A 16749-nucleotide genomic window follows, 5' to 3' on the forward strand; every position below is an offset into this window, starting at 1 on the left:
ATTCTTTGTTCATATACCAGGGTATTCCTTCCCCGGTTGGTAAGCGATGAACAGCAGGGAGCTGCCTTACCTCTGCAGAAAGCATGAAAACTCTAGAGCTTCTATGAGACTTTGCTAGAATTAAAAATCTACCACCACAGCCGGGAAAATGAACAAAAACAGCTCCTACATAGAATAAGTATCGTATGATTTTCATTTTACTTGCTGTCTTGCTGTCTTGATGAGAACTCCTTAAGAGAGCCAAGTTACTGCCCTTGTACTTCCAAAGTCCTGGGGTCAAGAGCCCCTTAGAGAAGAGTCTGCTCAGGGACCAGTACTCAGTCAAAGACACCTGCCAGGTGCCCCACAGCTCCTCCCATCGGGGACGCTATTCCTGTGGTATGCACAGCAGCTGGACTCATCACTGCTTATTATTCAGAAAGGAAGCAATGCTAAGCACTGTCCAGGTGTAAGGTAACTGACTCTAATCTTGGAAAGTTTATGTTTCAAGGGAAGTGAGATAACTGGAATCCAAAACTCACATATGTGGAAGAAAAGAGAAGCTGTTCCTTTTGTGTGTGATAAAAATAAGAATAACATTTTAGAACTATGATCAAGGCATTTTCTGCCCATCCTTTCACGGCATCCTTGCAACGTGAAGTCCAGCTCTGAGCCAGCTTCCGGATGGTGGCTAAAAAGCCAGAGAGCATGAGGGACCCCCTGCTTCCTCCCACCACTGCTCAGACTGCTTTAACTGCTCACAGCAGCCTGGCGACAACTAGACAGGCCAAAAACAAGTGGGAAAGGATGCCTGCTCTCTCCACGCCAGCAGCTTCTGAAATACCCACTACTCTCAGTTTCCAAGAGTTTCAGTTCAGTTACAATTATCCACAAGCATCCTTTACACAGTCTCCAAAATACTCATTTCCCAATTCATAGAATTTGTTCTACAAAAAATAAAATTACTTCCTTGCTTTTTAAAAAAGCATGAAAGATCACAAATCTAAATTACTTATAACAAGTTAATCTGCTAAAATAGGCAGAAGGGTGATTCTCTCTTTTGCTTAAGAACTGAAAGAACTTTACCTTAAAGAGAAAAAAATAAGATGTTTGTTTTTAATCAAAGAGGTATTTAAAAAAATTTTTTTCCTTTTTTTTTGTTAATGGAGGTGCTGGGGATTGAAGCCAGGACCTCATGTGTGCTAAGCACGTGCTCTACCACTGAGCTATACCCTCCAGCCCCAAAGAAATAGTCTTCATATGTATGTCAGGTCATAGGAAATACAACGGTAGCATTATAAATTATTCTTCAGTATGAGTACAATTTGGAAAAAAAAAAAAGCCCAAGATAATGCCTTAAACATGTTCATCAAATTTAGGGCTGTGGCATTAAGGATTTATTTTTCTTCTTCAAGTTTTCTGTAAAATGGTTATGCTATAAAACTTTAAAAAAAACAAAACACCTTTAAGGAGTAATGCTTTTAGTTTGTTTCTTAATTATTTTTACAAATTTACCATGTAGTGTTTTCTGGAATCTCTTCACATTGACCATGTCTTTTGTTAACTGAAATGTTTTCCCTTCAGTTTCAATAGTAAATTCCCTACAAAGAAACAAAGCACAGTATTTATTAGTGAAAATATGTATCCACATGCCTTCATTTAAAGGAGTTTTAAGATTGCTAAATTGTTTCTCATTTTAAGTGTAATACAACTTGGTCAACTCTCCAGATATAAATTGGAAGGAAAATTTAAGTGATTTAATAAGAAACACCAAATTAAGTATTGTTCTAACAATGGCGCCAAACAGTATTGTGGGAGGCACCCCGAAATGTGGCTAGTTTTATAAAATTCTGCAAGTGACTTAAAGACCAATTCTTTTGGTTTTGAGATCAAACCAAAACCAATTTTTTTTTTAAAACAGAGTTTTAGAATAATTACAATAAATTTGTCAGAAACAGACCTGTCAGCAACAAGAGTAGTTTCTCTATTGTCCTAACAAATGTAAAAATGACCAACTTGCCATCTTAGAGAGAAATTTTAAAACTCCCACGCTATTTCCAAAATAAACATTGACACTTACGCTGATGAAAATCAGCTTAAAAGTTTAATGATCCTGTGTGATATGTCATTGTAAAATATTATCCCGCCCCACTGCCAAATCACTGCCTGCCTTACGTTCATATCCTGAGACACGCCCATTCCATTTCAGGTTATAAGAATTCACCTTTATAAAGTGCTTCATGTAATACCCGTATTTCAGCTATGAGGTATCTCCTCACGTTATGAAGATCAATTTGGATGTGTCTTGTCTCACAGGCAGCTCAGTGCTGGGGGGAGAGAGCCCTCATGTGGTTGTCCTTGAAGCTGGAGAGCTGGTGCGTGGTACCTTGCATTTTGCTCGTTTATAGCAGTGATAATCTCAAGCAACACAGGAGTGGTTTTCAGTGATTTTCTACATTTTCTACCATTCTGTCTGAAGTTTGTGTGTGCGTGCATTAAAGGTGCCATTACATACACAGCATCATATATATTCTCTCTGTGCATACAGTCTTAGTGTAGAGTGGTAACAGTTACAAAAAAGCTGAAATCAGCAAGGAGATAGCCATTATTTGAGAATTTAAAAAACAAAACAAAACTGTCCTGTTTGTAGATAATGATACCTGACTAGTGATCTAACCATGTCAATTTTAATGGGATTTGATGCTATTTTAGACAGATATTGCCTCTAGCTGTTCCATTTGGTTTTTTTAATATTTTTATATTTTATATATTTCCATTTCTCACCTCATATGTTCATGTTTTCCCTTGTATCCTTTAGCATATGAAGCATATTTATAATAACTGTTTAAATATCCTTATGTCTTCGCTTATGTTTGTCATTTCTCGGCGTTCCTTTTGACTGATTTTTCTTCTCACTACAGGGCATATTTTCATGCTTTTTCTTATGTCTGGAAATTTTTTTACTGTTTGCTGGACACAGTAAATTTTACATTGTTTATGCCAGATTTTGTTGAATTCCTTTAAAGATTCATCTCTATTGTTTTTATATTTATGCTTACAACAATTACACAGACCACTCCAAAGCTTAAAAAAAGATCACTGACTTGAGAGACAGATATAGTTTCTATTCCCTCCTTAGTCACTACCTTGGATAAGACTCTTCCTCTAAGAAAGTTATTGGGGGGAAAAAAATCTGATCTTTATAGTTCACTTCAAATCTATTTCTAGGCTATAATGCCAAAATCTTGATAAATGCAGTCCTTTCAATGAAGCCAAGAGATGGTACTTACCTGCAAAAAATTTCTACAGAAACTAATCTCACTCTAACTTTCAAAATCTGACAGAGGACATTGCTGACTGGAGCCCATGTAAAAATACACATCTTAAATCTTACCCTTTTTCATTCAGTAGTTCTTCCATTTCTGTAATGTAGCACTCATCACAGACGGCAAGGTACTCCATCACCAGCTTTGCATCCTTTTTATATGCCTTACCAATTGCTCCCTTATTGGGCTCAAACTGAACAACATTGACTGTTTTGTATGAAGTAGTTAAGGAATGTAAAACTGCAGACCTGCCTCCGTCTTCTGGGAAATGACCCTGAGGACAAGCAACCAGTGATGTGAAACAACTACCAGGTCCCCGTCGGTGCCCTAGATCTCCTTTCCGCTGATTTCAGGGGCAGGGTGAGACCACCACCCATAAAAGCATTCAGACAATCCTCACTCAAAATAAGGAAACATCATCAAGAAAGGCTTTTTCAAAGTTACAGTGAGATAAAGGGATTTTATCTACTCAGCAATATAACCCGATAGGTAGCATAATAATTTGTTCATTTCTAATATGTCTCAACACAACAGGATCTACTTCCCATCACCAGCCCAGCCCTAAGATCAGCTCACAACCTCACTGCCTGGCAAAGGAAGGAAATTTCTCCTTTGCTGGTTTACAGATCCAGTGAGCTAAATTATTCCATCTACCATAAAAGAGCACCCATCTTTTAATAGAGAAAGTATTCACCAGACACCCTTTATTTAAAGAGCATATACGTAGATGCAGGTGTGGGAAATGGTTGAGAAAAACTGGTCACCATCCTGAAAGACATCAGAGCCTTTTCCTGAATGAGCTTTTTTCAGGGACCAGACACTGAGTGGGCACATGGCAGGTCACAAGTTAAGAGAACAGGAAAGGAGCAAAAAATGGGTAAAATAATATGTTTAAATAAAGTGCTACCACAATATCCAAACACCTCAGTGCATCCACAGAACACGGCATAGACCTGGACTTATCCATTTCTAAGATGTTTACACTTCAGTCCTGAGCTATTGAAGTGACCAGAAAGGATATGGGTTCCTTCAGAGGTTTCTCAGCTACAAGTGGGACTTTGGTGGCTCGTGCATGACAAGAAAGGTCATAACAGGAACGATCTGCACATCCAACAATCTCGATCCAGCCCTAAGAAGACATAATAGATGAAAACACTTGTGACTTACGTAAGGTTCATTCACAGATCCATGCAGATTATAACTAACTCTTTCACATACTCAAGAGTAATTCACCTGTAGAATCTCTACTCAACTTTTACAATGTTTGAAATAGGAATAATTTTATACACCAGGCAGTAACACCCCTATAAAATATAATTCACACATGTACACAAAGTAGTCTATTTTCTGGACAGATTTATTTTGGCCGACTGTGAATGTGGGGTTAACTAATATCTTCAAGGATTTAATTATGGAAATAAAATGTGGAACCTAGACAAAAGTGGTAGATTTGTTTCAAATTTGTAACTAGGATTCAAAATGAGCCTGGCAGAAACCACTAGCACAACACCATTTTATGCAAAGGACTTTACTGTCCATGGATTTTGGCATTCACAGGGGGATCCTGGAACCAATCCCCCGCGAACACTGAGTGATGATTCTAACAATTCTTCCCGCCCCTCCCCCACCTTCATACATTTATGTTGTTAAATCTCTGGCTCAAATCAAAGAAGTCACACCTGCTTAGGCATTACTGTCTGTGCACTTTTAAGAACTACAAAGAGAAGGGCATGGCTCTTTGGGAAGAGCCCTACACTGGCAAGTAAATCATATCCATGGCCAGAATTCGACCTCCCGAATTGCACAGAATGCACACAACAGCACGCTCCCAGAGACTTTCTATCACCGTACACATGGAGGGCCCAGGGGTCAACAGAAATCCCTTTTGTGAGTCCACATAGAACACAGGCACCCACAAATTGAAAGCTGGTGTTCACCTCAAAAAAGGTCTGTGGAGAGAGTTAAGATGAGGAAGAGCTGCACCAGTTTTTACTACAGGTTACAACAGTTCATGGGTGAGTGACCCAATTAGCCGCTTGATAATCCCTTTAGGGTTCAGAAACCAACACAGGTGACAGAAAAGTAAGGTCAACAGCAGCAGGTGGGAAGGCAAGGACTCGCCAAAGGGACCAGCAATCTGAGAGGAGGAGACAGTACAACAGACATTGTGACTTTACAACAGAAGAGCAGCAGAAACGAGAACGTGCTATGATGCTGCGGTGATGGTGAGTCTGACTGTAGGTGACAAAGATTCGAAGGGTAACACGTGCGAGGGGAGATCCGTTGGGTAGTTAGTTACATCACAACATGCCCAACGTTGCCTAAGTCAGTCAAGTTCATAACTCTTCGCTGGAAGATTCTTAAGGGAAATTATTCGACAAAGAACATAATATAGCGTGCATGCACGTTTCTGAACCGTTAAAAAGGAAAGAAAAAGGAGGGTAATAGGAGACTACAATGCATCAGAAGGAGGAGGAAATGAACAGGTGCTAATGCATCCCATCAGCCTCGAAGGATAACGAGAGGACACATGCCCAGACCAGGACCGAGGAAGAACCCAGGAACTAAGAAGAATGTCCACGTGCCAAGCTAATGATGATGGGGATACCGAACTCACCGTCAATTGTTGTACCTGAGGGAGGCATTAATGCACTGGGACATGAATTTACTACATGTCGCCTGTTTTCTCCTCTTTCTAGTATCCTATCTGTTCTTTCAAGTGGGTAAACTCTGAGTAGTTATTTACCACATGGAGAGGTCAAAGGAGAGACCACACAAATGTAAACGTAGCTTAGAGAGGAAAGGGAGCTTTTTCTGTTGTTACTTCACTGTTTTACTGGCTTTCTCTCACTAAAAAGCCTATGAAAGAGGGGGAGGGTATAGCTCAGTGGTAGAGTGCATGCCTAGCATGCACAAGGTCCTGGGTTCAATCCCCAGTCCCTCCATTAATAAATAAATAAATAAACCTAACCCTGCCCCTCCACCGAAATAAATTAAAAAATATAGAGTAGATTCTGAAGAGGGCAATCAAGTGATAACACCCCGTAACACAGCCAGCCCTCTGTTTCCATAGGTTCCGCATCTGCATTCAACTGTGAATCAAAAATTCTCAGGAAAAAAAAATTCTAGAAAGTTCCAAAAAGCTTCAATTTCCACATACTATTAACGTTGCATTTACATTGCAGTAGGTATGTTAAGTAACCTAGAGATGATTTAAAGTGCACGGGAGGATGTGCATAAGGTCTGTGTGGATACTAAGCCATTTCACACAGGAGACCTGAGCGTCCAAGGATTTTGCTGTCTGCGGGGGCCCTGGAACCAAGCCCAGGCAGACCCTGAGGGACAACTGTACTCCCTTGGTATCAAGCGTCTATGGCTCTCACAACTTGGCATCAGACGGCTGCACTAAACACACACCTCAGCTGGCCACGAACGTGGGCATTTGTGCTCAGTTCGGTTTCCTACCCAACAAAAGAGAACTCAGTAAAGAACAGGCACTGTTTAGGTTACAGAACAAAACCTAATAACAGCATCACTACCACATGGATGGCAGGTTCCATTTCTTGTTAATGCCTAAGGTACTTTTCAAAAGCACAATCTAAAGTGCTTTCAAAGACTCTTTAAGAACCTGTTATTTGAATTAAGAACATAAGAAGTAAAAGGCTTATTTCAGGAGATATCTAGTTAGTCCTTCTCATGAATACTTATTTTTGCCTTTTATCCAAAGAGTTTGGGAAAATTCAACCATTACAACTGCTAAGCTTTCCAAGCACATGTTACCACATGGGGTGCTTGGAATAAAGAGGCAAATATAAAACTCATATAAGCTCAGAAACCCTAAGACATGACAACAACAACAAACTACAAATTAAAGAATAAAGCCTAAACCCATGTAAACTGATCATCTGACATTCACTAAAGATGTCAACAAGTTTATCTATGTTCTTAAACTTGCTCATTATCATTTACTAAGGATGTCAACTAACGTATTTATGTACTAAAAGGTAAAGTTATAGAAACATGCCTGAAAATGGTAGGCAACAACTTTAGGCTCGGGGTCACCTCTGAGGAGGGAGAGGAAGAGGATGGAGTGCCACCTGTATCAGGAACTTGTCCACCTTGTCCTGCTGCCACCAGAGCAGGAAGCATCTCCTATATCAGATGCCCTTCAATCCTCAGCTTCAGTACTAATGTTCAGGTTTGGGGAGTCGGGGGTGGGAAAGTACAGTGAACAGGTAACCTGGGGGTCTTCTCAGAATTATTACTAAATATGCAGAATTTGAGAAAAGGAAGCTCCAAAGCAAGAGATCATAATCTCCTAGTCTATTCCCCAAAGCTACAAAATAGCTCTCTAACTACGAGCACTACGACCTTCTTTACTCAGCCCCACCACCACTTCCAGCGTCTGCTGAGGTCCTGGTCTGGAAGGAGGCCACTCCATCTCGGCTGCGCTCAGGGATGTCACCAGTCACACTGCCCACTCCAGGAATGGACACACCAGCACTGCCCCATCACTGGCCTTCTCTCTCTCTCTGTAAAAGCCACTGAAGTCTACAAAGAGCTCCTTTGACACAAACCCCTTTGTATGAGAGGGCAGGGACAACTGTTTTTTCCATTTTGCTCAGGAAGAGAGCACTTCTCTTTTTGTTCCACTCTGACATAAAGCACACAAAAGGCAATTTCGATACCCATGCTTCTAAGTTAACAAGGTGAAAATCACATGGTAAAAACCATTCCATTCTACTTACGTAGGATGTTTTGGATTCGGCATCCCAACAGTCACAGGCATAATGGGCCATCTCGTTCTCCATGTGCTGCCGGAAGCGGAGCTTATCTGGAGATATTCCAACCTTCACGAGGTAGAGGTAGATGCGGCCAATGAAATAGCCTAATACTGAGTTGTTAATCACACCCTAAAAGTAAATGGATGAACAAATAAGTAAATAAAGAAGCAAGCAAGCATGCAGGAATGAAAAAGCACAACATTAACGCAAGGTATCATTTTCCATTGAGTTATTCATCATCTACTGAAAAATAGCTGAAACACAAGGTAAGCTAATTCATCCAGCTTTCAGAACAATCTTAAGTACCCAAAATGTGATCTTGGCTATTTTCAAAAGGTTCACCTCTCAAGTTAATAAGTGGATAATAATGGCGTTACTCAAAATCTTTCTAGCATACTCACTGGGTGGGTCAGCAAAAATTCAGCATAATGCCTCTTATCTTCTAAAGCTACAGCACTAAAAATGACATTCATAATAATGAGCCTAAGGAATGGCGGACATATTCCTTCTGAACTGACAAAAGCAATAAGACGAGTTGAGGGGATTTTAATGTATTCTTAACCACTGAAATTTGTGAACCCCTTACAGTACATGTAATCTTACAATTTTAGTATGGAAGGGTCTCACCCCCTCCCTGTAGGGCTCTTCTCTGCAAAAACCAGCTGACAAGTTATCACCCGGCCTCTACTCGAATATTTTCAGGCAGGAGCCGCACTGTTTCCCAGGGCAATTCATTCCACTGTTGGGCAGCAGCTACTACTGGAAAGTTTTCACTCACTCATTTCTCTAGGAAAATAATTAGAGAAATTCTATCACACGGAAGACCTTATCCCAACTGCTATGGGTAATACAGAAAAGTTTAAAATCCAGAGGGCTTGCTTTCTCTGAGCCAAAATGTCTCCCCAAAAGTAGTACATACTATAAAAAGTCAGACTGCTTGAGCACAGTTCAAACCAAGAACATTTTTCTAAGCACTCTGCTAAACTTTTTTTCACATTAGCCCTAATGTCCCACACATTGGCATGTTCAGGTAATTTCCTCCCACTATAATAATAATGTATAATAAATAATGTATAAAAACACATACTGTATAAAAATACAATGACTGCTAAAATAAAATATTTTATTACCCTGTACACAGAAGAACTTGCTAAGTGCTCTAAACCCTGAATAGGTATAATCTAAATTAAGTCACCTACTGAATCTTACCTGTTCGACAGCATCTCCTAGGCGCATTTTCCGAGCAGACTGTCCGCTGACCTGGGCTTTTGCTGAATACAAATAGAGATGGAGGTCTGCCACATTCTGGAACTTGGGATGGTCTTTCTCACTGGGATCTACAAAGTGCTCAATTTCTGCCATTGTGAATTCTCTGAAAGGAAAAATATAAGGGATAAAAGTTGCATGCTTAACTATAAGAAACAATAAACAAGGCCCTGATTTTCAACTTCATTCTACAAATGACATAGAATGATACAGAAAATAGTTTTTTAAGAACAGATTGATACAGTTTCTAAAATTAGGAATACCTGGGCAAACATCAGGCACACACGAGAAATGAGATACTGACCAGTGACTTCCGAGTAAAATGGTTTTCCTTAAAGCATTAGCAAGTCTTTATAAAATGTATACTAAATGAAGCTCCTGATACTTACTTTTCAAAAAATGGGAAATTAAAGTGCATTGAAATTGTTCTTTAGCGTCTATAACAGTTTGATTTCTTCCTTTTTACTGCTCTGAACAAGTAAATGACTGATAATGGCGCCATACAGCTGGTGTCTTTAGAGTAACAGCTTCTTAAATAAAGTGTTATTCAAGGCAGAGGACATAAGGCATGAATCCAACAAGTTAACATCAAGCTGACTGCATAATGATGAAATAAATATGCACATAGTAATGGTTTGCCAAAGAAATTTCCCCTGAATGGCAATTTAGTATCTATTGGGGGGAAAAGTGTTTCAAGTTAATTTTATGAGTCAAAATCTCTTCTTTAACACACAGACACACAAGATACACACACACACACATTTACTAGTGCACTTTCATGATTATCTCAGATGTTTCAGAAGTAATGAAAAATTGCTTAAACTGGTCCTAAAAATACATGAAATGTATTGCAAAAGAGCTTTTTTTCTCTTTAATTTTATTTTTTAATGGTATCTCTTATTTGGTCTTGCAGCATTTATGTCTTAATTGTCTTTCAACAGCAATCAAACATCTGTGTGCACAGAAATATGAGAGACGGAGAAGCACTATGTCTGCCCTCAAATAGCTTCTAACTGGGATGACAGCAACAGAATATCTAAAATGAAGGGCAGGCAGAAATAAGGACCTTGCTCAGATTCCCAAAATAATCTGCTGCCAAAGTCTTCCCATCTGTTCTGTCGAATAATCCCAGCTCACGGACAGGAGATGGAAATCAGCACTAACACTGACTGCACCAGCTCTCAGAGACTGTACCTGCAACTGTGAGGACAAAGGAATGGAAGATAGAGCCACCTAATCCAAATAAAATTAAATCAAAAAAATATTTCACATCAACAAGCTAATACTCCCAACCTAAACCAAAGAAATCATAGCTATACAAAGATTCACCACGTGGTAGCTCTATGTCATCAAGAAGGAACCGTAACACTAAACCAAGTCCCAGCCCTACCATGGAACGAAAGCCACGGGAAAACTGACTCGTGGAAGGATGAGTGGACGTCTAGCCAGGATCCTGTAGAGACACATGGCAAAACCAGCCAAAACCCAGGCAGAACACTTTGAAGTGAAAATGACCAAGGAATAAAACGTTAGGAAGCCCTGAGGCCCTTTCCCCAGTTAACTCTGGGGACTGCTCCTCAGTTCTGAGTTGGTTTTCCTATTTAACACTTTTTACTCCACAGGCCCCAGGTTTTGCCTTACTTCACAGTCTTTTATAGTCTTCCAACAGCTATTCTACTTGATTAAAATCTTCTCCAAGACACTGGCTTTAAACAAGCTCAGCCTTTCAGAGCTTCCTCGGTATTCTGAAAGCATGCTTGCAGACATTACTGGAGCAGAGGGGAAGCCCAAAAACAAAAGGAAAAAAATATGAAGAAACCCAGACACTGAGCAATAGAACAGAACAAATCTGGCAAGTCTTTCATTGCTCAGGTTTCTGACTACCTCTTCTTTCTGCAGCAGGGCCCAGAGGGGTCCTCCCCACTGCAATTCCTTTGGTTGTGCAAGCTCTTTCGTCCGTGAAAGAGCCTCTGTCTAGACCATACAGCTGAAGGGACTGATGATCCAGTCTGGTGAGAACACAGGAGCATTTCCTCAGAGGGTGTCAAGGGGACTAACAAGATTAGGCAGGTGCTCTGGGTGCTTTGATGTAGAGTCAAAGGCTGAAATATGCTGACTGATGTCTGTAATTACAGCAAGTAAGAAGAGAGAAAACAGGTGGGGCACTGAGGCTGCAGAAAATACTCTGGAGTCTAGGAAAGTTAAGTTTACCTACATATCCCATTTTTGTATGGAATTTAAGAACTTAAGAGATGATATCAATAAGAAAACGTACAGAAATCACAAAAAGGTTAAGTCATAAATATCTAAGTCACAACTAGTTTCTAAAGAAAAACGTCATGCAACAGTGCCAGCACGCCTTCCCACACGTTCCTGGATAGACCTGACAAAGGGAGGTTATTAGAAAAGACACAAGGGAGTGTCTGAACTAGGGTAGATACAGGTCAGCTCGCTGGCTGCATTTTCTTCATAAAAGTTCCCCAAATATCTGGAGGAACACCAGCTGGTTACTGAAACACTCTCACTCCCAACACCAGCAACGCTGTTTTCCTTGGACACCTAGAATGATCTTCCAGCCATAACCATCACCTCCTTCCCAGTCACCCTACACTGATCTACATCGCCATGCCGAAACTGCCTTGGTATAGGTAACCAAGATCCAGCTATCCTCGAAACCTGTGATGAACAAGGGGAAAGGGTCGTTTGCATCAGGTGTGAAACTCAAGCTATTCTTCACCCCTATTCCTTTCCCTTCAAGTACATTTCAGTCACTCAAAACTGCCTGTCATCCTAGAGATTATGTTTGGTTACAAATGTAAAACAAGCTTGTTGGGAGGATAAAAATAAATACATAACCAGGTAAGAAAGAAGCAGACTTGTTTCAAAACAGCAAGCTTTTGTTTCCAAGTCAGTCCCAAAGTCATTCACTCATTCCACCAGAACACCACGAGCAGTACCTGACTCTGATCAGTCCAGATCGAGGGGAGATCTCGTTTCTAAAAGAATTTCCAATCTGGGCAGCAGCAAAAGGCAACTTTCCTTGGTTGAATTCTAAAAGTCGTTTGAAATTCAGGAAAATTCCCTGTGCAGTTTCTGGTCTCAAGTACCTATAAATTTAAACACATCAGTCTGTTATGAAAAAAGAAATTGTCTCCCTGTAAATCTGAAATTCTAGATGCAAATCCTTAAAGTCCTAAATATACTATTTTCACACAAAACTGTACAGGCCCTAAAACAAAGTTTTAGAAATAGATATTTTTCTTGATAGCAAACATTGTCACACAAGTGTTAGAGAAGGTATCAGGTGATTGGTACGGCAGCGCTATTTTCAGAAATGTCATTTTATTTAATCACTCCAGTGAGTCAAACACGATCTTCCTTACAATGTCTCTCAAATCTCTGATATTCTCCTGACAGATCATTTACTTTAGAGGCAGATGACAATTTTAGGTCCTTCTGAAAATACAGTAAGTACATGTCAGTTAACCCACATATATCAAAGCACAACTGTGGAGCTAAGAAGGCAGGATGGCCTCACATTTAACATTAGACCTCACTCGTCATGAGCATCACACCCTGCCAGGCTATTTTCCAGGTTTTCCATGTATTTTCTTCTTTGTACCCAGAGACACAAAGAAATGGAGAAGTCCAGAATGATCAAATCTTTGTGGTACTTGACATTTTCAGCCAGAGGCCCCTTCTGTATTCCTCCACATTTTAAAGCTACAGCCAGTCAAGCACACCATGACAGTTTTCTTCCCAATTTCACAGAAAATATTCTGTGCAAAACATCACACAGAAAGTGCTCCCAATAGCCTACTTCAAAATAAAAATTTTATGAAAACAACTTTAAAACAAAGAAAAAATAAAATAAAATTTTACCCTCTTCTCACTCTAATATACCAACACTTTTCATTTTGTGTTTTTTCCAGATTTCATCCAAATATAAGAATAGCTACAATTTATATGCATATTTATTAAGTTGAATGTAAAATTATGAATTCCTTCTTTTATACTTTTCCATTATCTAAGAAATTGTAAAATCTTCTCACATCTAACAGTTGTGAAGTATTCCACTAAAATGAGTTCTATAATTTAATCATCCTCAAATTATTGGATATATAGGTTATTTCTACTTTTTAAAAGAATTTTTAAATTGAAATATAGTTGATTTACAATGTTGTGTTAGTTGCAGGTGTACAGCAAAGTGATTCGATTATAAATATATATATATTCTTTTTCAGATTCTTTTCCATTATAGTTTATTACAGGATATTAAATACAGTTCCCTGTGCTATACAGTAGGTCCCTGTTGTTTTATTTGTTTTGTACATATATGTTAATCCCAAATCCTAATTTATCCCCCCCCGTCTCCCCATTTTGGTAACCACAGTTTGTTTTCTATGTCTGTGAGTCTATTTCTAGTTTGTAAGTTCATTTGTATCACTTTTTTTTTTTAAGATTCCACATATAAGTGATATCATATTATATTTGTCTTTCTCTGTCTGACTTACTTCCCTTAATATAATAATCTCTAGGTCCACCCATGCTGCTCCAAATGGCATTATTTCATTCTCTTTTATGGCAGTTATTTCTACTTTTAATTTATATACTCTTGATAAGTACAGCTTCCTTTCCTTTTGAATTATTTCCTTTGATAAACTCACAGGAGTGGGAAGGCAGGTCGGAGGGCACAGCCCATTTTACGACTCTCCATATGTACTGCCAAAAGGAAAGGCTCACTCTTGGCCTCTTTCCACAAAATATCCCAAATTGACCCACTGTCTTATTAAAATAATTCCAAAATGCATTCTGTCACAATTAATTTTTATTATTCTTCAGTGTCTACTCCAGGGAACGTGATCTATCCAGCCTCATCTAGCAAAACCTACCCTCTCTTACCCTAAAATGAGACTATAAGAAAAATATCTGACGCTATGAAATGGAATCCTTTGACTGAATTTGTTAACAACAGAGAAGGAATCTGGAAATACAGATTCTCCTGGATCACAGTGTAAAATACTGAGATTTTCTTTACTGTATCTGTAAAAACCACATTTTTTGAATCAACAAGCCAAACCTGTGCGGTCTAACATGGTAAGCCACTAGTCACATGTCTATTTAAATTTAAACTAATTAAAATTAAATAAATTTAAAAATTCAGTTCCTCAGAAGCACTAGCCCCATTTCAACTACTCAACAGCCATATGTGGCTAGCGGCTACTAGACTGGACAGTGGAGATTACAGAACATTTCCATCACTGCAGAAAGCTCCACTGGGCAGCGCTGACCTACACTAAGTGGTTTGTAAAGTCTCCTTCAGCGATAAGTTCAATGACCTTCAAAATCATTCTTCAACTATCTCTCCCGCCCTGTGCAACTATATCTACAAGATACGATGATCACAGACTTTTGTGTTTATTTTATGGCCAAAAAGTTATCATATATACTAAAAAAAAAATTGTATTCAGAAAGAATTAGAAGAAATAAAATTTAAAAATACATCTATCTTTATTTCTCCTTCATATATTTATCTGCATTTTCTACAAATCACTTCTCAAAAAATTTCCTTCATGGCTGATACTGATATTTATCTTTTATTACAAGCAATGTTATAAACAGTAAGTGATACATACCCAGGCATGTTTCCTCCAGGCCCAATGAAGGTCTTGAACATTAAGTTAAAAGACACCGGAGGGGACAGATCATTTCCAGTAATGGGGGATTTTACATTATAGTTCACAAAAAGATCTCCCAGTTCTTGCTGTCCATAGTTCTCGAGCTAAAGAATACATCAAGGAAATAATTAGTGTAAAAGACTAAGAATAAAACAAGGCATATGATAAAGTATTATATATAAAACCCCATCCATCATTAAAACTCACCTAAAATAAGAACATCAAAATTAATCTAACCTTCAAGATTTCTAAATTAAAACCATTACCAGTTTATACACTTTCTATTTACCAACGGAGAAATGAAATAGCTTTCTTGGACAGACCGAAAATTCACATCTTTACCATTTTACAATGAAAGGTAAGGCAAAATGTCTCTTGTTCAATTATAATAGCTTTTTTTTGGCAAGAATCTGAAATCATGTAAATAAGTTTTCACAATTGAATTTTACCACTCTGTGCATATTTAAGAGTCAGGGGCAATTTTGTATTAATTAAATGTGCGTGTAACTTTCCTCTCCCAGTAAGTATTAAGTTCCTTAAAAGTAGAAGCTGTGTCTGATTCGTTTCTGCATTGCCCAGTGCACTGTACACCCTGCACACTGATGATCAACGCCAACAATCTAAATGATTATGACCTCCAATACAAAACCAAATGACTATGACAAACCATCTCACAGTAAAGAAATTTTAAAACTTTAAGAAAAATCTAATAGAAACAAAATAATTAGATAAATCAATTTATGGTCATTTGGGGTCAGAAAAGCCAGGGTGAACTGCCCAACTCCACCACTTAGGAGTTGTATGACTTAGGATCAAGTGCTTACCTAATCTGAGCCTCAGTTTGCTTATCTGTAAAATGGGGATAACAGAATCTACCTCACTATTAAGGGCTACTATAAAGATCAAATAAAATAATATAAGTAAAGTACTTATCACAGGGCCTAGCACACAGTACCTACTCAAAATGTAACTATTACAATATATATTTGCTCCCCTCATAAATCCAATGGACATTTTCATTCCACAGAAGGGTAACCTACTCACACTAATAATGTTCGAAATTTGAATGAACAATTAAAAATTAAGCTGTCTAGAATTTATTTCTATAGAAGTTCTAGGGGCAATTCACAAAATGCCATATTTAAACCATTACCCAGGAGACTGGATCAATGAGGAAACTGTTCCAGTGACTTTAAGATACAAAGACTATAAACATAAACTGGTCTCTCTACTCGAGGAGAAAGTCAAAGAATCTGTGAAACACCTCTGTTTCCAAGGCAATTCAAGAATATACAGTGCTCTTCAATAGAAGACATAAAGAAAGAAAGAAGTCAGAAAGAAAAGATTGTGAGGATACAGACAGGAATCAAAATCTCTGTGGAAGGGAATTTGGCAACATCTAGCAAAATTATATGTGCGTGTACATTTGACCAAGCAATCCCATTTCTAGGAATCTATCCCAAAGATACAGCAGCAGAAATATAAAGACACAAGCACAAGGCTGTATCTGCAGAACTATATGTAATAGCAAAGATGGCAAAGGCCATGTCCATCATCAGGGGACTGGTTCTATAAACTAGCAGATCTATACAACGGAGAACTCTGTAGCTATAAAATGGAATAAGGTTTATCTCTATACAGTATTCTCGAGCAACCTTTGAGATCTTCTTAGTTATATGAAAAAAGAATGCAGAGGATAAGTTTTTACAGAATGCT

General features: G+C 38.6%; 1 protein-coding gene across 1 annotated transcript in view; it reads right to left on the minus strand.

Moving 5' to 3' along the window:
* The window catches only part of GARS1 (glycyl-tRNA synthetase 1), a 35079-nt gene that overhangs the window by 5641 nt on the left and 12689 nt on the right, over window positions 1–16749 (minus strand). Inside the window, exons 7-13 of the mRNA XM_072964729.1 lie at window positions 14992–15137; window positions 12313–12462; window positions 9299–9461; window positions 8054–8218; window positions 4327–4434; window positions 3374–3519; window positions 1495–1580 (exon numbers count right to left, since the gene is read on the minus strand). Coding sequence (XP_072820830.1) covers window positions 1495–1580; window positions 3374–3519; window positions 4327–4434; window positions 8054–8218; window positions 9299–9461; window positions 12313–12462; window positions 14992–15137 — 964 coding nt within the window. The remainder of the gene's footprint in view (window positions 1–1494; window positions 1581–3373; window positions 3520–4326; window positions 4435–8053; window positions 8219–9298; window positions 9462–12312; window positions 12463–14991; window positions 15138–16749) is intronic.

Source organism: Vicugna pacos, chromosome 7 (assembly GCF_048564905.1).
Source record: "Vicugna pacos chromosome 7, VicPac4, whole genome shotgun sequence".
Classification (NCBI taxonomy): Eukaryota; Metazoa; Chordata; class Mammalia; order Artiodactyla; family Camelidae; genus Vicugna; species Vicugna pacos.